The following is a 20,583-nucleotide window of genomic DNA, read 5'->3' as shown; positions in this document are numbered from 1 at the left end:
ACAATACAAGATCATTTAAGGCATAAACAAAACAAAAATAAAAATAGGGGAAGTTTGGAATTGTTGGGTATGGCTCATGCTTCACATTCTATTGTTGCCGGAGTTTCCTTTGTAGCTGTTGTGGCTTAGGAGGTGTTTGGAGGAAAAAGATGAGCAAAAGAGGTGCTTGAAGGCAAAGGAGCTATGGAAATTAGGTGAAAATGGGATAAAAATCAACAAAAACAAGTTGCAATTGTCGAAATTTTGGTCAAAATGGTCAAAATTTCATTCGAAACCTCCAAAATGGTCAAAATTTCAGTCGAATTTGACACTTTTCCAAAAGAAATAAAATTTCATTTTGTTTTTTTAAAAAGCAGACATTTCGACCGAAATTTCGACAATTTTGGTCGAATTTTCTTCTATGGATGTCATCGAGATATATTGAGGTTTGGCGAAATACTGGTGAAAATCACCGGTTTGCCAGGTTCACCAAGGGGCGAACCAGGGAACTTCACACAACTTTCGTACCTTGATCAAGACTAAAATTCGGCAAGAAATGTCTCAACGGAGAATAAACTAACAAAGTATTCAAATGGAGAATTTCAAATTGGTTGGTGGATGGTTGCTTTGGAAGAGAAGAAGATGATGTTCTAGATGACGACTGAAGTCCCTGCATCACATCAGCTGAGCTTCTTATGTTTCCTCCATTTCTCCACTCTATATCTAGAGTGAAACCCAATATAACCTTCTAGGCTTGTCCAAAAGCTCTCACATTTGAATTAAATTAACCGTTCAAGCTGTCTACTATTTCCGTTACAAAACCAAAAGAAAAAACCTTGACGATCAAAACCTAGGACATCGAAAACCAAAACGCATAGAATGTCTAAACAAGGAAAGTAAAACACAACATTAGGATTTACAAACCAGAAGATAGACCATTTGGTTCCTCAATCTTCAAACACCATAACACTAAAATGTTCTGGGAAGGTGAAAAGCATACACAATCGTACCTCACCAACAAGAAGTGCTACACTATTACAGTCTCAACCAAGAGCAATGCCGGATGAGTAGCGTGGGCTACCTTAAATTCGCCGCTGAGTTTAGAACCAATTCAACTAAAACCTAAAGGAAAAATTCTTCCAATAAAGAAACAAAATAGCTTACTTCACCAATTCACCTATGAAAGAGACGAAGTGATAAGCACGCAGCAATACACAAAGAGTTCTCCCTCTCTCTCTCCTCCGATAGCCGGCGACTATCTCTCTTCTCTCTCCCCCCCCCCATTTAGTGAGTCAAATTGGGGGCAATAATGTCATTTTACTGCCCAAAGGGCATTTTTAAGTATTTTGCATTTCAAATTTAAATGAGTTAAATGGGGTAAGGGCATTTAAGTCATTTTAATCATCACTAATAGAAATTCTTAACTATAAGTAACTTGTAATTTTGACAGTGGGTGCCATGCAATTTAGAGCATAATAGTGGGTAGTCCACTAGTTTCACCTCAATAGTAGTGGGGGCCATGTAAAAATATAAAAACAAAGGAACATTACAAAACTGAAATATGCATTAGGAAGACTTTCACAAGAAAGCCAAAGAAGAAAGTGTGACCTGTCATCAATGTTCCGCATGGTCCACTGAGGAGGAGCAACACTCTGGCTTCTAAGGTTATCAAATCCCTGCATGTCAAAAGCAAAAGCAAACCTAAAAATGTTTATAATTTGATAACTGAAGTTCTCATCAAAAGTGTTGCCAAAGTTGTCCTTAATTTGGCTCCTCAGAAAAATCTGTGCGCATACTTCACCATAATCAGGAATATGATGAAGGTAAAAGAATAATCACAAACGACATACCAACATAAATGTACAGCCACTGGGGTCATTTGAAATAACCTCCACTTTGGAAAGATGCTTTAGCTTGTACAATTTTGCAGGCTACACATGCAACAAAGGATTTTAAGAGGAGATCAGTGAAGCTCATATGTCAAGCAAGTATAACCTTCTGACGGTTATCAGTATAACATCAATGAAAATGTTTCCCATGCAACCAATAAAACGTACAGGGAACAGCCTCTCATAATGGTTTTTTTGTTCTTTTTTTTTTTTTTTCTTTCCTCCCAGGCCATGGGAACCCCATTAAGATGATACCATTCCATGGTGCCGTTGGTGCAGCATGGGAGTTCACCCACACTAACCACATTGGTGAGATTGATTGAGACACCCTCCTAGTGGGAAGACAAACAGCTTTAACATAGAAACTCCTGATTAACATGGTTAGTAAAGCAGGAGACTAGACTTCCTAACAGAGTGGAACTGGGGCTCTTTTCTTTTCTTTGTACATTTTAGCATTTATAGACCTGCCCTCGAGATTTTTACTTGTACTATTCAGAGAGGCAATTTTTTTAACCAAAAGGGAAGAGGATATGAGAACAGCTCTTGGAGAAATTACTTGAAAGTTTTAGGGAAGGGAGAAGCATCAGGGGATTTTGACAGTTGTCCTGAACCAGCATACAAACCATGGGCCTCACCAGGGGAACCTGTGATTAGTTCATCAATGACACAGGTTTGCAATTCTGATCAATGCAATTGACTATTGTAATCATTCATCGATGAGCAAATAAGTAATTCATAGCAACAAATCTAAAATGTTGACACACCTTTCTCTAAAATGATAGAAGTTGTACAAGTCAATGGTTACATTCTAGCATCATCAAATTTAAGGAGCCATTACAAGAAGTTTGTGTACAATTTCTGACAATAAGAAAATGCCCAAATGTCTTGCTTTCACATGAAAAACAGAGCAACAAATGCCCCAAATATACTTACTAAAAGAATATTGAATTACCTCAATGACTCCACCAGAAGAATATTTCATGACACGAAGGAAAGCTTTAGTTCTCTGACCTTTAGAATTGGCTGCATAGACAACAAGGTGTCAAGTCCATAATGCAAAAATAGCATTCAACTAAAATTATCCAACCAATTAATCAGTACCATTTCTTAGAAGAAGAAAGAGTAAATTTGTATTTCAGGACACAGAAGAATTCCTTATTGTCCACAGATAGTAGTATGTAGTAGTTATAATCATGGTTGTCAACGGCGCCAAGGTCACAAGGTGTCCAGGGGGGCAAAGAAAACCAAGGCAACAACGCATTGCCTACGCAGCTTGGCAACACTGACCTTTGAAGGGCCTGGACACCAAGACAACTATGGCTGCAATGAGAAGCTTTGGGAATATATGATGGCTACTTAATGCTAGGGAGGCTAGAATCTCATGAATTGCTGACAGACTGCAGGAAATTGGACTTGACAGATTGAGAAAGATTCACTGGAGAATCCAGGGTCATGTTTGACATTTTCAGCATTGATTCCCCATCAAAATTCCTGTCTTCATATGGCACTTGTCTCAATCGTGATTACATTTACACAATATCTGTGTCATTTTTAACTGCTGTTCCAATTTCCAACATGACATTTAAAAGTTACCAAGCACAGCTTTCCTACACAAACCCAAAAGGTAATTCTGGAATGCTTCCTCTTACATAATTTCCACAACAATACATTGTTACAGCTTCATAGCTTGCAAGAGATAAACAACTCTTGTAATATGGGTACAAGGTTATATGCATAGGTAGGGCCATATTTATGTTGCCTTGAAGGTATAATTTTAACTTGTACTCAACATGAATTATGATAAATAAAGAAGATTAGTGTAACATAGACATGGGTTCAATTGCACAAATTCATTACATGGTACCATGTTAACAACCTATGCACCAAAAAGCTCATACTTTTATGGAAGGGTGATAGATTAATAAAACAGATTTACACACAAAGGAGCAGAATGGGCTTTTTAGAGGTGAGGACACATGGAGGCAGCTGATTCGCTGAGTAATGGTTGGGAGGGTAAGGGAAGAGGATAGGAGGTCAGGTGGCTATCGGAGAATCGAGAAAAGTGTTGGGCCATCAGGGTTCTGTCGTAGAGGGAGGACTTGCACCTGTCGTTGTGAGTTCTATAACTTAAGTCTTTCAATTTCCAGCATTGCTCATTAATTTCCAATCTAGTCATAACTCAAAATCAATTTAAACAACCTTGAAGTTTAGCAGCAGCATTTTCATTGCAAGAATTCTGGGTTCCTAACGAAGGACAACATAAAAAGTATATATTCAACAATTCCCCGCAGTATGCCAAGATCACTTTGTCCTTGCACATTGTGATGTGAACATTGTTGACCCCCCTTGGCCGAAACCCTAAGTTGGGCCCAAAACCCACACATAGGGGAAGCCTTCCTAGGGTAGCTGAACCATAGAGGGGCAATTTTGTCCTTATTCCTCCTTAGATTAATTAATTCTAATTTCAGCATGTGTTTTTCATAATTAAGTTTTAATTTCAGCGAGTCTTTAGTTTAATTAGCATGTGTCAATCAGAGTTTTAGTAAATGAGATTAATGTGGTGAGACCCTAATCTATAAAGGAATCCCACTTAGAGTCAAGGTATTTTAGTAGGCTATAAATAGCCTATTCTTTCTTTGTATTCCTTGAGGCTGATTATTGAGTTGAGGTCCGTGGTTCTTGTTTGAGGGGGCCAAAGCGGATTTTAAATTAAGTTCTTCTTCAAAGATCAGCACCCTTCTTCAAGTCTAGCATTCATCGTCCAATCTTCAGCATCCATCAACAATCACAGCAGTTTTCCAAGTACAGCAGTCACAGCCCTTTCCCCCCTTCACCCCTACTATCGCAAGTCTTCCCCACCCCTTCCCCTTCACTCGCAGCCTTCCCTCAACCCTCCTCACCTCCTACACCCATCACACCCCTTCCGCAGCCCCTCCCTGCCTCCGCAAAACCCTAAATCCCCTGCTGTCGCACCCCTGGCAAGCTTCCCCAACCCCCGACAGCCCCTAATTCCCTCCCCCAGCCCCCTGCGATCTTTCCTGGTCACTCCCCCACCCCTCCCCTACCCTGTTGCCCTTTCTTTCCTCTCTTCTCCTCATCGCACCCTCCCCTCCCCTCTTTTCTTCCTTGCGGCAGAATCAGAAAAACAGAAGAACAGAAGAACAGAAAACAGAAAAGAAAGAAGAAGGGGGGAGAAAGAAAAGGAAGATCAAGTTAGAAATAGAAGAGATCCTTTTCCCCTTTCAAACATCCAACCCATATCCATCATAAGATCCCTTCTCAAACCCAATTCTATTTTGAAACCCTAATTTCCAATTGATCCCAACCCATTTAGATTTGTTAACTATTTAGGTTTTCCCATCATCTCATAAGTCATAAGAACCCATCCATAGTTCCCTAGTCTTTCCCTCCAACCCCCATCTATTTCAGAACAACCCATAGGCTTACCATAAAATTGTTGAATTATTTGCTAGAAGATTTTCGGCTAACCCTAAAATTGGGTTTCACATCACACCTAGGAAGAAATGTTGGGGGAAAAAACCTTCTAAATGCACTTCCCAGGGGCTGAACACAAGACTTCCTTGCTTTGATGATATGCTAGGTACTGTTTTTACTTAAAAGCTTGAACTTTAAGGGAAGGCAGCAATACACCAAAGTGTATTCCTATTGGTGATCCTACTTTGAATTACACATTGCTCTTCAAAACCCAACGAAACCTGCACCCAACATCCAATTTAAAATGTAGTATCGTATGACTCCTTTTCTTTTACTTCCAATCACTCTTTTCTTCAATATCCTCTATACTTATTCCTAATACAACGTAGAAGACTCAAGCTAACCCTCACTGGGAAGAGGCAATGGATGAAGAAATGAAAGCTCCGCGGAAGAATAACACATGAAAATCAGTAAAGCCATCCTCTAATAAAACAAGTTTGTAGGCTAAATGGGTACCTGAGGTAAAGTATAAAGCTGATGGAACTATGAACCAACAAATAGCTAGACTGGTTGCAAAAGGTTACCTAGAAATATGGACTTGACTATTAGGAAACTTTTGCACCAATAGCCAAGATACTATCCAAGTTATCCACTCTTGCACAATAAACTAAAGATGGGATCTCTAACAGCTAGATGTAAAAAAAAATGCATTTCTGCATGGAGACGTTCAAGAAGAGGTGTACATAGACATCCCACTTAAAATTGCTCCAAGAAAACTCATGTGAAGGTTTGTAAGCTGAACCAAGATTTATACAAAATAGAATATGTAATTTGAAAAGTTTCACAAGGCCATGATCTCCATTGGTTACAGATAAAATAATACACATTTTTGATAAATAAATAAAAAACCAAATGCTCATTTCATAATATTGATTGTTCATGTGAAAGACATTGTCATCTCAGGGAGCATACTTATAGATTTCTTCCCTAAATCCTTTTCTGGCAATGTAATTTGCAAATAAAGACGTCGAAAAATTCAGCAATTTTCTGCAATAGAGTGGCCTACAACACCGAAGGAATACCTCTCTCTCTCAAATGAAATACACCCTTGACCTATCAACATAGACAGTATGCTCTAGTGTATGCTCATTATCTGGCTGAGCCTAATTCTCATCTCAAAAATAAAGATGGTGAACTGTTGACAAAAGAAGCCATGGGAGGTTAGTTGGGTAACTAATATATCTGTCTCATACTAAACTAAATAGCCTTGGCAGTTGACTAGGTTAGTCAACACATGCATGAGCCTCACTCCTCAAAATTGGATGCTTTATATTGAATCTTAATAATACTTGAAGGCGACATCAGAGAAATACATTCTATCCTCTCCTCAATAATCACCATCAAATCTACTTCTGGATATTGTACTTATGTCGGTCGCAATCTTATCACAAGGAGAAGCAATAGTTGTAACAAGGTCAAGTGCTGAAGCAGAGTTGCAAGCCATGGCCACGGAGTTTCTAGCACAAGACGTTTGTAGTAATGTTACTTGGAGTTGTCAGGATCATTCACATGAACCATTTCAATTTTCCCATGAACATCCATATCACACTGAACCTGAATTTGGCATTTACTTTGTTCTAGATGATTACTTATGGAGTAAATGATGACGTGATTCTTACTCACTGTCAATTATAGGTTTTGCAGAAGGACTAACAAAATCCAAATTTCAGGTGTTAAACTTTTGTGTCATACATGCTTCAAAGTTGGCGGAAAGTCATTTGAAGGGAAGGATGTGTAGACCCAATGCAATTTAACAGCGTAATCCGTAATTTGTATGGTAGTATTAAGCATCTTGAATAAAATCATAAAAAGAACATGAGTGACAACAGAATGTCTGGGAGAACAAAAGAATCAAGCGGACTTGACTAATTTGTGATACATTCTGGTATTCATCCAGAAAATTTTGTGATGCATTCAATTTAATGTCAACAATAGAGGGTAAGAGAAGACCATTAAATCTAACTGACATTAATGAACCAAAATCTTGCAACATACAGAGGAGACAGAACAACAACAACAACAGGTATGTTACAAATCAAATCGCTTGGTGTTAATTAAAAAGGCATATTGAAGCAGATAAAGAGAATGTGCCTACTAGATATGGCGAGAATTCTAGGTTTGGCCATGTGATGACGAGATAATTTCCCCGATTTGCCCCAGATCCCGCGACTCTTCGCAACGCGCATCGACAAGACGACCTGCTGTTTGGTACCTCCACCTTCGTTAACAGCGGCTTCACAAGCTCTCCTGAGTTCCTCGTCGTCAGCACTCGATTTCGCCATCGTTATTCTGCAATACGAACCGATAAAGAGAAGTGCGATAGATTTGCAGAAATGGCGTTTCCTGGGGCTGAATAGATGAAAGCTTCAGTCAGGTGTCAGGTGCACAGGGTGATGTGTTTTGAGTTCTCAACTTCTGACCCAGCGACTCTTGACAAAGAAATGAAGTGCGGAACACGAGGGTCCGACTAACCGCTAAGTACGGGCCCACGTTGAAATACTGATGAATGTTCCGACAAATCAACAAAATGAAAACCGTCAGATTGGTATCGGAAGTCACTTGCCATTGTGAACCAATAAACGGGAGCGCTGAAGTTGAACCCTCTTTTTTTTTTTTTTCCAACACTGGAGAACAATGGATTTTAATCTGCGAGCTGGCCGCTACCATCACGCCACGTGTCCGAATATTAATCCCTGGTAAATAAAAAGTCAGGATTTAATTGTAAATATAATTATTTTATTTTACAAAATTTCATCTAATTTTTTGAAATGTATGAAATGTATAGAAAGAACTCCGAGTTATTTCAAATTAGATGAACTCAATTTAGGGCTTTTCGATTTCTCCCGCTTTCTTTTTCTTCTTTTTTTCCTTTCCTTTTTAATACTGAAGAGCTTGAGACTGGTGCAATCGGTGAAGTCCATTGGATTTGTGATATTTGGGAGATTGTGTCGGTTTTTGTAAGTCACATTCACTAACCAAAACTAGTAAAACCCTATAGAAGCAAAGGCTCAAAAGTCATAAACCAAGCATAATGATAACTAATCCTAGATCCATTTATAAAGAAGCAACATTCGATGCTAACCTGAGTACGACTATCTCAATAAACCAAATTGAATAAATAAACAAATTGAATAAATAAACATTAAAGAAACAAAGGGGGGGGCCAACAAAAAAGAAAACCATTATGTAAAAAGACCAAATTTACCCACTCCCCCTTTTTTTTTTTTTTTTTTATATTAGATACAAAATATACCGTGTATTTTTTTTCTTTTTTCGTTGGGTTGCAAAAAAAAAAAAAAAACCTTTTTCTTTTTTTTTAACACAAAAAAAAAAGGGATACTGTTTGTCAACTATAGAATCCCCATGGGTTGTTGTCCGGGGGGTGTTTTTTTTTAAATGAAAACCTTTAAATTTTTAAATTAAATTCAAATTTGCTTTCTATAACGTCGATTTCTTTTCCTTCGGGCTTAATCCTAGCCATCGGGGACCACCAAAAAAAAACCCCCTCCCGCCTTAGGCCTTGATTCACTTCATGGGGATAGAAAAGGCAAACTATAACTGTTGGCCCATTAGGCATTCAGAAATGGTGTGTGTCATACCCAATATTCACAAATGATCCTCCCCGGATCCCATGGGGGAGTCCTTTGCCCATTCTTTTATAAAGCTCAATTCCTCAAGTGTCTAAAAATGTTAGTGTTTCAAGGCATCTATTGGCACCAAAAGCAGAATAAAGATGTACAGTGGACATGTATTATGGGGATCTGATGCCAACAAATGGAGGAAAAATATAAGTTGGAGTAGATCTGGATAACTTGGATCATTTCATTCACTATAATGATTAGTCATTGTAAAAACCCTCAACTTGATTAACTCTAAAAAACTTGAATTCAAACCTAATCGAATGAGATTCTTAATATCCTCTATCCATTAAATTAGATGTCTATGTTTTTCTCACAGTTCTTCATCACATATTAAGAGGAAGATCTATGAAAACCTACCATAGATTTCACATTTGATTCATTTTATCAAAACTCAAATTTGGCTTCCACTCTTAATATATGGTGGAGAGATAATAAAAGAATTATAGATCTCTATTATGATGGACAAAGGGTCCAGACTCATTGAATGATGCAACTCTAGTCTCTTTGGCTACAACACTAGGAACAAAAAGGTAAGCATTTAAGAGGTTTTTAACTTGATCTCATTCTATTACGAAAGGAGATAAGAAGCCAATACCACTCATTACTCAGCCAGTGATCTTTAGACATTAAGTTTTTTAATCTCTCAATTTGTTAATTGTCTTTTTTTCTTGTATTCATAGATTGGCTAACTCAATTACCAATAATATCGCAATGAGGCTTTGTTGAACCCATGTGCGACAAGCCGATAACATGGTTGAATTCCACTATGGGGTTTGTTTCTCCACCCCATGTGTAATTCATGGTTTTATTTTCATACCCCCCCCCCCACACACACACTCACCCCAAAAGAAAAATTTGACTTTTCATGTTAGTTGCTTCTGATTTTCCTGTTGGATGTAAAATGAGCTACATTAGCCTTTTGCCACTATTGATTGGCCACCAAATAATGGAACAAGAGACATGCAGAGTTGGTAGAGTGATAAAATCCATACTTCTTAGTGGAGAGGTCATGGGTTCGATCATTATGGATGATAAAGCTCCATATGAGGATGTAATCAAGGTGCGCGTAAGCTGGCTAGGATGAACCTAATGAACCTAACAATGGAACAAGAAAGCTGTCTCGTTGTGTCGATTCTGCACCCTAAACAATGTAATTTTCTGTGAAACGAGGAACTGGTAAGTTTTCCTTCGCTCTATCTTCTATAATGATTATCGATGTGGCGTACTTATGAGAATGGTTCTTTGGCTTGAAGTAGCCAATGAGAAAAGAGTAGACAGAACCCCTTATCCAATCTCTTATCCTTGTGGCATGAATGCCACCCGATAATATCTTCCCTCCTTCCCTGTCGTCCACAACACCTTCATCTTCTGTGAAGAAGAGATAAAGGGCGAAAGGAACACACCCCAAACTCAGTCACGATTTCGGAAACAATGGCAGCTTCTCTGCAAGCAGCGGCTACGTTCATGCAGCCTACCCAGGTCGGCGCATCAACTCTGCACCTTAGATCCTCACAGAGCGTTTGCAAGGCCTTCGGCTTTGAACCAGCCGCTGCCAGACTCACATGCTCTCTGCAGAGCGACTTCAAAGACATTACCCAAAAGTGTCTCGATGCCACCAAGATCGCTGGTTTCGCCCTTGCCACCTCAGCGATCGTCTTTTCGGTATGTCTTCTTCTTCTTCTTCTTCCTTGTTTCTTCATTTGGGTTTGATGAAATCTTCGAGGGTTTTGAATTTTTTCTCGTGTTACAGGGAGCTAGTGCGGAAGGAGCTCCCAAAAGGCTAACCTACGATGAAATCCAGAGCAAGACTTACATGGAGGTCAAGGGAACAGGAACCGCAAACCAGTGCCCTACCATTGACGGCGGTGTGGATTCCTTCGCCTTCAAGTCAGGGAAATACACCATGAAGAAGTTATGCTTGGAGCCAACGTCGTTCACCGTGAAGGCAGAGGGTGTGAATAAGAACGCTCCACTCGAATTCCAGAACACAAAGCTCATGACCCGTTTAACCTACACTTTAGACGAAATTGAAGGACCCTTCGAGGTTTCCTCTGACGGCACAGTCAAATTCGAGGAGAAAGACGGCATCGATTATGCTGCTGTGACGGTTCAGCTACCAGGAGGTGAGCGTGTGCCTTTCCTCTTCACCATTAAGCAATTGGTAGCATCTGGAAAGCCAGAGAACTTCGGAGGACAGTTCTTGGTGCCGTCTTACAGGGGTTCGTCTTTCTTAGACCCAAAGGGAAGAGGTGGTTCTACTGGTTATGACAACGCAGTTGCTTTGCCCGCCGGTGGAAGAGGAGATGAGGAGGAACTGGTGAAGGAGAACATTAAGGAAACTTCATCGTCGAAGGGAAACATTAGTCTGAGCGTCACCAAGAGCAAGCCTGAGAGTGGAGAAGTCATTGGTGTTTTTGAGAGCATTCAACCTTCTGATACCGATTTGGGTGCCAAGGCTCCCAAGGACGTGAAGATCCAGGGAGTCTGGTATGCCCAACTTGAGTAAAATTGGGTTTTTTTATTTGGTATTCTGGTTTTCATTTCTTGTAGAACTACTACCTGTCTTCTACTACCGACTCTGCATGTGGTTTTCGCTTTTCTCCTTGATTGTAAAGTCAAAACATTTTGTTCATGTCGTTATGGTAGCCTCAGCTTATGAGACGCTTATTCTATTATATCCTGCCTGTAAATTATCGTTTTTCTAATTGTTATATGGGGAAGCAAGATCAACTTAAATTGAGTTGGACGCAACTCAAAGCTTCAGCTTAAATTCTGAAACGAAATCCTTGATGGAGCGCTCTGCTGCTTCTGGAGTGAGATTCAGACTTTCTCTTTGGATGCGTTCAGAAAGAACACATGATGTATTACAAGGTAAAGAATCTCTCCCCTTTGGCCTCTTTGCAACAAGGATCAAGCTTCAACTTGTGAGGCACTGAAATTTAAGAGGCCAAGGAATCAGCACAGCAGTTCTTTTCCTTAGCTTGGTGCTCAAACTTACTCAAAGCTCCTAGCCAAGACTGAAATATTCTCCAGTGATCTCCAAGCGCTCCATGGAGTCTGAGAAGTCCCGTGAATCATTTGAACAGCAACCTTTGAATCTCACCGGACGTGAACTTCCCTCGATCCACATTGGATCCCTTGCAGCCCTTGTGAACACAGTATCAATGCCCCCACCTAGAGGTAGACCTGTAAATGGATAGCCTAAATCCGCCTCCAAATTCGTTTAAGGGTATCCATATCCAGAGTTTTTCTTATCGGAAAATATCTGTATCTGTCCGCGGATTTGGATAATTGCTTATTGGATAGGATAATATCCGGATAAAAATTTATCCAGATAGAATAAAGTATTTAACGTTTTTTCTTTAATAATGGATGATAATCAGATTCGGATACCGGTATTCGGTAATCATAAATTAGAAATTTATAATAAAAAATATTAAAAAGTGACAATTATCAATCAATAATCAAATAGTTTATCGGATCAGATTATTATCGGATATCCGATAAAGTTTCAAATTCGAATTCGAATTCGAATGCCTACTCTAAATTTTTGCCGGATTTGGATTCGGATAGCGGATTTGTTAATCGGATCGGATATCCAAGCAGAATCCGATCCATTTATAGGTCTACCTAGAGGGGGTATATGGGAGGTGTCTGTTAAAATAATTAATTTTTTTGTTCTTAACAATATAACGAATCCTGGAGACCAGTCCCACCTCAATCTTTGCTTTAATTGTTTTTTTTTTTTTTTTTTTTTGTAGCCGGCGAGTTTATATGGGGGAATATTACTAATATATGTGCTGTAGGATGGGTGTGAATCCTAGATCCCTCCATGAGAGATTAGACTTTTAACTCCTAAACTAACCCACAATTTGCTTTTGTTAGGCTTTTAATTTCTAAACTAACCCACCAATTGCTTTATTAGTCATTCCATGACTGTTAAGCGATACATTTCGGACCATAAGATATAAAATTTTGGATCTAACGGTCCAAAATTTTGCTTGATAGTGAATGCCGACTGAAGCCTTTTTGCATATCCTCCCCACTTTATTCTCATGTCCAATACTATTGCTCGAAAAATATTGTATTTACATATATGTATATTCAAATTGTGGTTCCAATTGATTTTTTTTTTTTCATAACAGATTTATCAAATGTTCATTCCAAACAAAAAATTGTTTTTGCCACACAAACATGCGAAGTTTTGCACAAGAATAATTAGTCTCCCATCTCAAAATGTTGAGAAGCGCATACTTCTTGTCCAAATTATGCCATAAAGCTTAGCTGTCTATCCTAGAATAATGACCTAATCTACGGATTTTTTTTTCCAATTGGATCCGTCAAGCCATTGTGGTTCAAGTGCACAATATTGGATGGAATTTTATCAAGTTCATTTTTGAAATGGACCATCTATTTCTCTCTAGATGAAAGATACATGTCTATCAGTCACATCCAAAGATTGAGGTAAGATTTAAAAAATATAAATTATTTTATTTTAATTTAATTTAATCTTTGGATGTGAGGATGGACAAGTGTTTGTTCATCCAAAGGTAAATGAATAGTCCATTCCTATCACATAAATAAAAATCCGTATTAGATTGAGTACCAAAAAAAAAAAAATGTTAAAAAATTACCTTAACATTTATTTATTTTTTTCAATTTGTGCAACCATCTTGTTCAAACAATTTACAATCGCACACATTGGAAATTTCTCAAAAAATGTTTATATTTAAGGGGAGATTTGAACATTAAATTTGAATTGCATGAGGGATGATTTCTCCTTTTTTTTTTTTTTGGAATTTTCGAAGGAAGGTTACATATTTAGAGGAGAGGCTTGGAAGTAGAGCTTGTTGAGTTTTTTTGGCACAAAGAGCAAGAGACTTGAGAATCATAAAATGCTTGAATCAATCCTTTGAATTATTTATTACATCGTATAGTTTATTTGACAATTCATATTTGAGTTATTAATGTGTAAGACCTCTTAGTAGAGTATAAACTAATGTTAGGTTTATTTAGTGCAATCTATTATGTTTAGGTCCCAAATAGACTAACACCATTTTCCACTGTTAAGTTTTCAAGTCTAAAGGGATCAAAATATCCTTTGATCACTAAGTCAAGATCCTAACTCATAATAGGCCGTATTCACTTTCTACCAACAAAAAAAAAAAGACGGTATTCACTAGATTTACCTTTTATGTAATTACAACTAGGTTTGCTCTCATAATTGTCTTCTCCATTACCACAATGTATTAGATAACCTGAGGGACAATTTGGTCCCTTCACATTTGTGATTTGAATGTATTTAATGCAGCTAATGATATTAATTTGTTTTGGACTCACATGTAATATATTGTCTAATGATACTCAAATTTAATCTGGTTGTTTTGTTTTGTTGATTTGAGATTTGCAAATCTCGGATTCACAAATGGGAGATTTTACCGTTTGGTTGTGGAATCCCTAGATTCATGAATCTAAAGATTCACATTTTTACACTAAACGTGATCGGATTTTGGGTATGAGGTGAATCCGGTTTATTCATCTATCGCGTTAACATTTAACCATAATTCAATAAATAATTTTTGGATAAATTTAGAATTTCATTCAAAAATTCAAACTAACAAACAGTTAATTTTATGACCTGCTCTAGAGATAAGAGATTGAATCTCTAAATTTGTGAAGTCTCAGACTCGTCAAACAGGCCCTAAATTTCTTATAAAGAAAAAAAAAAAAAAAAAACTCTAAATTTTATAATCCGATATGTAGAATCTAAGGAACATACAAAAACCTAGGATAGATAGAAGCACAGGTTTGATACAGAGAAGGAGAAGATGTTCTTGGGCGCGTTTCCTCGGAAGCCAGACAAGGCGACTGCGCTGAAACAGCTGAAGAGTCATGTGACTCTCTTTGCAGTGACGGTGGCCGTAATTCGTGCTACTCCTTACCTTCTCCATTACTTCTGCGAAGAAAAGGAAGAACTCAGGCTCGACCTCTGATGCTCACATTGCCGTTCTTCAATAAGGTAAGTGAACAAATTATAAAAATAAATGAAGCACTTATCTTCTGTGTATCTTGAACAATTTCTAGTTTGTATTGCGTAAACATATGATGATACTCTTGACATATCGCTCGATTTTTAAGGAAGTTTACTTTGTTTCTTTCAATAGAAGGTATTCCCAACTCGAAGAATTTATATTTGGGACATGTTTTATCTGATTGATTTGTACAGATTGCCATTATTAGGGTTATTATTAAGTTTTCAACTTCCGAAAGAGGAATGATTTATTGCTGGCACTGGCTGAACCTCTGGGCTCTGACCTGAGTGTAGTGATTATGGTGACTTTGGCTTCTTTCTTGCAAGGTTTTGAAATAGTGTGTGAGAGAGAAGGAGAGATAGAGGCGAACAAGAGAGAGAGGGGTTCGGTTGTAATGAACCGACGTCAACTGTAGTTTAGGGTTTTCACTATATTTCGAAACAATCTATTACACCCCTTATTATAGAAGGATCCCTATGTGTTCCAGAATCTGTGGAGACCTGAATTACTGAGTTACAATGTCTCTGATGGGGTTTGCAAATATTTGAATTCATATTATTTTGAACTGTACAAGAGTTTGAGTCCGGGTAGGGATATAAAACTGTGCAAGAGTTTGATCGTGGTGTCACATATTTTATTTCTCTATTGATGATTAAGTATCTAAAGCTTGGTTTCAGTTAAGTCTCTAATCTAGCTCAGAACCGAAATCTTTGCTGGAGTTCCGAAAAGATGCAAGGGATAAATAATATCCTGTTCTTCCCTCTTTTTTTGCCTATATCTCTTTTTAATCTCCTTAGGTCATCATGTGGTTTTGGCTATTTAAACCCACCTATCTTTGTTGGTTGTGTAAGTTCTCTTCTGCTAAGACTTGAAATTGAATAACCCCAATCTGTTTCGATAGTATCAATGGGACTTGAATCTCCTGTCAATGTGCTGAGGCCCTCGTTTGCTGGAATATACCGAATGGGAATAAGGACAAGTGAAATTGTACACCCATCATATATGAAAATACTTGCATTTGGTTGCTAGGGTGGGGAATGGAACAAACAATCATGCATGAATCAAGGTTTCTTGTCTATCCCGCATTGTAAGCTATTTACTCCACACGTTTCCTCTATAAATTTCCTAACCAATTCTAGCACAGTTGTCTGTAATTGCAACCATAACAGAATGGACATGTCTGTTTGTACCTTCATCTAGTTGCTTAAGTCAATATGCTCATCTCTTCCTTTGTCTGTAATCAGAACCGCCATGCTTGTCTTTTCTTGTCCAGTTGTTTGAGATAATGCTTATATACTCCTCCATCTGTAATAAAAAATGGCCTGCTTGTTTGTTCCTTGACCATACTTGAAGGAGTGTCTGCTTGAGACGTTATGGGGCTGGACGTTGTTGTGGTGGCAAGGTATGGGGCGTAGCAGTGTTGTTGTGGCAGGGGCTAAGGAGGGGTATTCCTAAAGGCTTCTCCTCCATTCATTTGGTATTTCTTAATGCTCATAATCTTATTAAACAGCATGGTTGGCCAAGAAAAGCTATAGATTTGAAGCTCTTCCACATATCTATCAAGACCCCATTTGGACTTGGTTCCTAGCATGCTTTCATCTTCCTTAAATTGTAATGCAATTTTCTGGGATATTATTATTCAAAATGTTGTCGTCTTGCAATTTACAGAAATATTATTCCTGTCTATCCTTAATGTCCTTATTCCATATTAGTATTTTGTCACATTCATTTTTAATGCATCTTACACGGTTGAAATCTCTAATCTTCCTTCCCTCATTTTAACTCTCTTATAAATGGCTTAACCTCCTTCCTTTGTGAGCAAATTGTTATAAAAATCCTCATATTTGTTATCCCTTATTCCTCCCACAATCTTCTTAGCATTGTTTCTAGCAAATTTTGTATCTTAATGGCTGCTTGAACCTCTTTATCCTACCACCAAGCCTCTCTAGATGAATGATGTTTTCCTTTAGATTTGCCTAGGACATCTTTGATATTCTTCTTGATACAGGTAGGAATCTCATTGCTAATTGTGTTAAGATCTCCATCAAAGTCCCAATGTCCTTGATTGTCAGTACATGGTTTCAAGTTTCTCTTTCTAAGCTTCCTATCTTCTCATCTTGTGGCATATAATCTCACCTTCTTACAGTCTGACGTTATGATAAACCATGACCTCTAATTGTAGCTAAACTCTCTAGTGTAGTCCTTGAATCCTAACATAACAACCTGTTTGTACTTCTAGTTGTAGAGAAATCTATAGGGCTCATTTGATGCTCGCTTTTATAGATAACTAAATGCTCCTCTCTATAGAATAAATTGATTTAGGGGATATTCTTTACCTTTAGTATTGTTATTAGGGGAGTATCTTCCACATATCTTTGTTAGAGCAAACTTCCTTTATTGACTTTTGTTTAGGGTACTGGGTGGGCTGATCTGGCCTTGGTAACCATTTTGGGAAGTTAGATTTATATGCAGATTGGTCACATGGCAAGTTTAGAGCTTCATAGGCTCCATATCAACCACAAGGCTTCCTGTGTCTTCGACTGCTCCTTGTATTTAACTGTTAAAACAATCTGTCTGAAGTTAACTTTTAATTATTTTCTGAAGCTTTATGCATTACAAGCATTTGTCCTGAAACTTGCCACATAAAGTCCCAAAATATCATTATTTTTTGGACAAAATGACAAAACAAAATGATTAGCATGAGTCGCTAACTAAGTTGGCTTAACAATCCTGATATCAATGTTGTCTGAAGGTAATTTTTGCTGGTGTTACTGTTATTGCTTCTATTACTCTTGCCAAGTCCAATAGAATATATCTCTGCATCAACTATAGCCTGCTTTTGCCATTATTGCATGTGTGAGTCTGTGAGATGTTATGACCTAGGGTTTTTCCTTTGGTATTTAGTTTTGTAAGATTTCTTTCATTTCTATTGTTCCTAGTGTTTCAGATATATTCATCTTGAGCTGATAAGAGTCAAGTTCTTTTCAAGTTTGTAAATCATTTCTCCTGCTAAGTCCCATTGCATCAATTACAGTCTTTGTGCGTTGCCATTTTGCACATGGAGATGTTCTGACCTATGGCTTCCCCTTCAGTATTTAGTGCTGGAAAATTTCCTCTGTTCTTTTTTTTTTTTTTTTTTTTTTGTTCCAAGTCTTAAAGATGCTCATTACCAAGAAAAAGAAGTGTCAAGAGACGATCATGCTGAGCTGAACTGGTTGAATGCTTATGAAGTTTTTTAAATCTTCAGTGGACGTGGAGGGGAGATGGCCAGGATGATGGAATTTGCTTCTGTTTAGTTCCCCGCTCTTAGTTGATGGTGCTCCTATCATTTTCTTGTAGTCTATTCCCCCCACCCCAAAAGGGGAAAAAAAAAAAAAACCCCCCCTTTTTTTTTTTCCCCCCCCCCCCCCCCCCCCCCCCCGGGGGGGGGAAATTTATATTAGTATCCAGCTGTTTGTTATAAATTTTAGGGCAGAAGGTCACTGCTTCGTTTTGTGGCCTTGCCCAAGAGCAGGAGTCAATGAAAGTGCACTATCATGTATTGTGCCTGACTATAGGGCAAGCAGCTTGGCAAGTCAAAATTTCCTTTTCTAAGTTTATTATATTGTACTTTGCATCTGGTTCCTTTGGATTTGAAAATATAATATAAGTTATTTTTAGAAAGGTATCATTGTTAAAAATTAAAAGAATTTTAAGTAGGTCAAACTTTCATGTTGAAAGATAATTACAACAGATTCTTTTCAAGTGTTAAAAACTTTACTTTTCCTCTCAAATTTCCCTTACGGCCAAACTTGTAAAACAAAATTTGAAGATGTTAAAAAAGATGGTTAAAAAAAAAATGAAAATGGTGGTTCCAAATTCTGATGCGAGAAACATGTTTCATCCTCCCATGGTCTACTTTCTTCTGGGAAATTTCAAAAGCAGCTTTACATGATATATAGGGCTGACTTCAGTTGGCTCCAGATCCTTCTGTTGTGCAAAGATGGCGATCCCTCGTGCAAAAGCAAAAGAACCTGTTCCACCTACCACTGTAAGTTCCTCTCCTGCACTGTTTGTTTTGTGCTTGGCCTGGACACTGAGGCTACCATTGAACTCAGGTGTGTTGAAGGTGAGATATATGATATTGAACATGGAATGTGCAAAGTGCTGTATTGGAATTATGAAGCCCTGAGCTTTGCCGATGATCGGTGAACTGTTCTCGGGCCCTTCAGTAATGATGTGGTGGAATATAAATGCTGCAGCATTTGCTGGTGTTACCCGTGGAGCATTGCTTTGTGCTCTTTCTGGTTGTTGGATGTACAAGGAGAGGGCTATTGAAGGCCCTGTCTGGTTCTTGTGTTGCTTCTTGTGTGCAGCTGGTGAGATTACAGCCAAGAGTATTACTGCTAGTACGGCTGCAGTTACTGTGATGTAGAATATGATTCTAGGCTGCATCACGAGCTTTGATGGGTTGCATTAAAATCTCCTCTGCCTTTGTATTAATCAGAGACTAGAAACCCTTCTTGGAGGGGTTTCTTATATCCTGTTTTTGATCTGATTAGGTCAACTAAACCACTATTTAACATCCCAACCTAAACCACGTGGATTTTCAGCCCATTCCAACTTTAAATTTCCAAGAACATCAGATTGATAGGATTGGACTCGTTATCTTGACTGGATGGAGTAGGTCACTTGATCTTTTGGATTAGCCAGTTTTATTATGTACACAATGCATTTTGCTTCAGTCTTGCACATTTAATGTGCATGACTGTTCTACAAAAAAAAAAAACCCACCGTGATCAAGATCTTGGTTGAAATTATGACAGAGATTTCGATCTCAACAGTTGAAATACAAGCGGTTCAACATCCTGTGCATTAATTGAAGTGACCTGTTGGGTGTTTTTTTGGGGTGAGAAAGAAAATGACATAGAAACGGATTTGAAAACCTTAAAATGGGTTAGCTCCCGTAAGCTTTTTTTTTTTTTTTTTGTAAATATCCGTAAGCCAATTTAATCGGCTAGGAACTGCATTCATACCTTTTCTATATCTGTTTTTCATTTTTTTGGCCATTGTGTGCCAATCATAGTGATTGGGGCCCACGGGTATAAGGGGAGAGGGAAGGGGCATGGAGAGAGATGTGGAATGAGTAGATGATTGAACATAAGACCTCCTTGTCAATGGAAGAGTAGTAGGATGGTTAGGAACCTGATTTCTCAGTGGAGAGATCATGAGTTCAACTCTTATTGAAGATATGTAATAGCCCTATCCCTATATGTAAAAGCGCCTTTGTACAAACAAAAAAAAAACACAAGACTTCCTTTTTTTTTATGCATGCATAAAAAGGCTGCCACTAAAGTTTATGGGGTAGCAATATAAAAGTGGGTGGATTAGCAAAATATATATAAGTGGGTCTCTTTGGCTCGAAGTCTGGTCTCTATCTGTTAGGGTAGATTTTTGTGTTTCTTTAATTCTTCTAAAATGCTGATTTATTTGTTGAGGTAAGCTCTACTCTTACTGTGTGGCAGAAAAATAAGTGAGAAGCACAAAATTCTATCCTGACAAATGAGA

The 20,583-nt window shown here is 38.1% G+C and overlaps 3 protein-coding genes and 1 pseudogene across 12 annotated transcripts in view; 2 read left to right on the top strand and 2 right to left on the bottom strand.

Annotated features, from left to right (window-relative positions):
• LOC149014842 (exocyst complex component SEC3A-like) overlaps positions 1-7,768 on the bottom strand; it is a 60,236-nt gene extending 52,468 nt beyond the window's left edge. For all 6 annotated transcript variants that reach the window (XM_089157367.1, XM_089157366.1, XM_089157370.1 and 3 more), the window contains exons 1-4: positions 7,459-7,768; positions 2,821-2,891; positions 1,830-1,910; positions 1,588-1,655 (exon numbers count right to left, since the gene is read on the bottom strand). In XM_089157367.1, the coding sequence (XP_089013493.1) occupies positions 1,588-1,655; positions 1,830-1,910; positions 2,821-2,891; positions 7,459-7,645 (407 nt within the window). In that variant the 5' untranslated portion in view covers positions 7,646-7,768. The remainder of the gene's footprint in view (positions 1-1,587; positions 1,656-1,829; positions 1,911-2,820; positions 2,892-7,458) is intronic.
• Positions 7,769-10,351: 2,583 nt separating this feature from the next.
• LOC149014841 (oxygen-evolving enhancer protein 1, chloroplastic) lies at positions 10,352-11,679 on the top strand. Its single transcript, XM_089156293.1, has 2 exons — positions 10,352-10,666; positions 10,755-11,679. Exons 1-2 carry the CDS (start codon positions 10,436-10,438, stop codon positions 11,508-11,510), a joined length of 987 nt encoding a protein of 328 aa, XP_089012419.1. The 5' UTR covers positions 10,352-10,435; the 3' UTR covers positions 11,511-11,679.
• Positions 11,680-14,780: 3,101 nt separating this feature from the next.
• LOC149014840 (mitochondrial import receptor subunit TOM6 homolog pseudogene) lies at positions 14,781-18,404 on the top strand (annotated as a pseudogene). Of its 4 annotated transcripts, XR_016173671.1 has the most exons (3): positions 14,781-15,023; positions 16,390-16,513; positions 18,284-18,404. The product of XR_016173671.1 is annotated as a mitochondrial import receptor subunit TOM6 homolog pseudogene, transcript variant X2 (transcript). The 4 variants fall into 4 exon arrangements; XR_016173670.1 differs by lacking the exon at positions 16,390-16,513; XR_016173673.1 differs by lacking the exons at positions 16,390-16,513; positions 18,284-18,404 and adding an exon at positions 18,071-18,157.
• Positions 18,405-18,930: 526 nt separating this feature from the next.
• Positions 18,931-19,470, bottom strand: LOC149014839 (Disease resistance-responsive (dirigent-like protein) family protein). The gene has a single exon (XM_089155350.1). The coding sequence runs from the start codon at positions 19,468-19,470 to the stop codon at positions 18,931-18,933; it is 540 nt and encodes a 179-aa protein (XP_089011476.1).
• Between the last annotated feature and the right edge of the window lie 1,113 nt (positions 19,471-20,583).

The sequence above is a fragment of the Hakea prostrata genome, chromosome 5 (assembly GCF_041222555.1).
Source record: "Hakea prostrata isolate BN-2017 chromosome 5, UWA_Hpros_2, whole genome shotgun sequence".
NCBI lineage: Eukaryota > Viridiplantae > Streptophyta > Magnoliopsida > Proteales > Proteaceae > Hakea > Hakea prostrata.
The sequence above is the reverse complement of the archived record's forward strand: the minus strand, read 5'-3'. Positions and strand labels throughout refer to the sequence as shown.

Coding starts and splice junctions, on each gene's coding strand:
- LOC149014841 (XM_089156293.1), top strand. CDS start 10,436: ATGGCAGCTTCTCTGCAAGCAGCGGCTACGTTCATGCAGCCTACCCAG. Junction 10,667..10,754: donor CCTCAGCGATCGTCTTTTCG/GTATGTCTTCTT, acceptor CTCGTGTTACAG/GGAGCTAGTGCGGAAGGAGC.
- LOC149014839 (XM_089155350.1), bottom strand. CDS start 19,470: ATGCAGCCTAGAATCATATTCTACATCACAGTAACTGCAGCCGTACTA.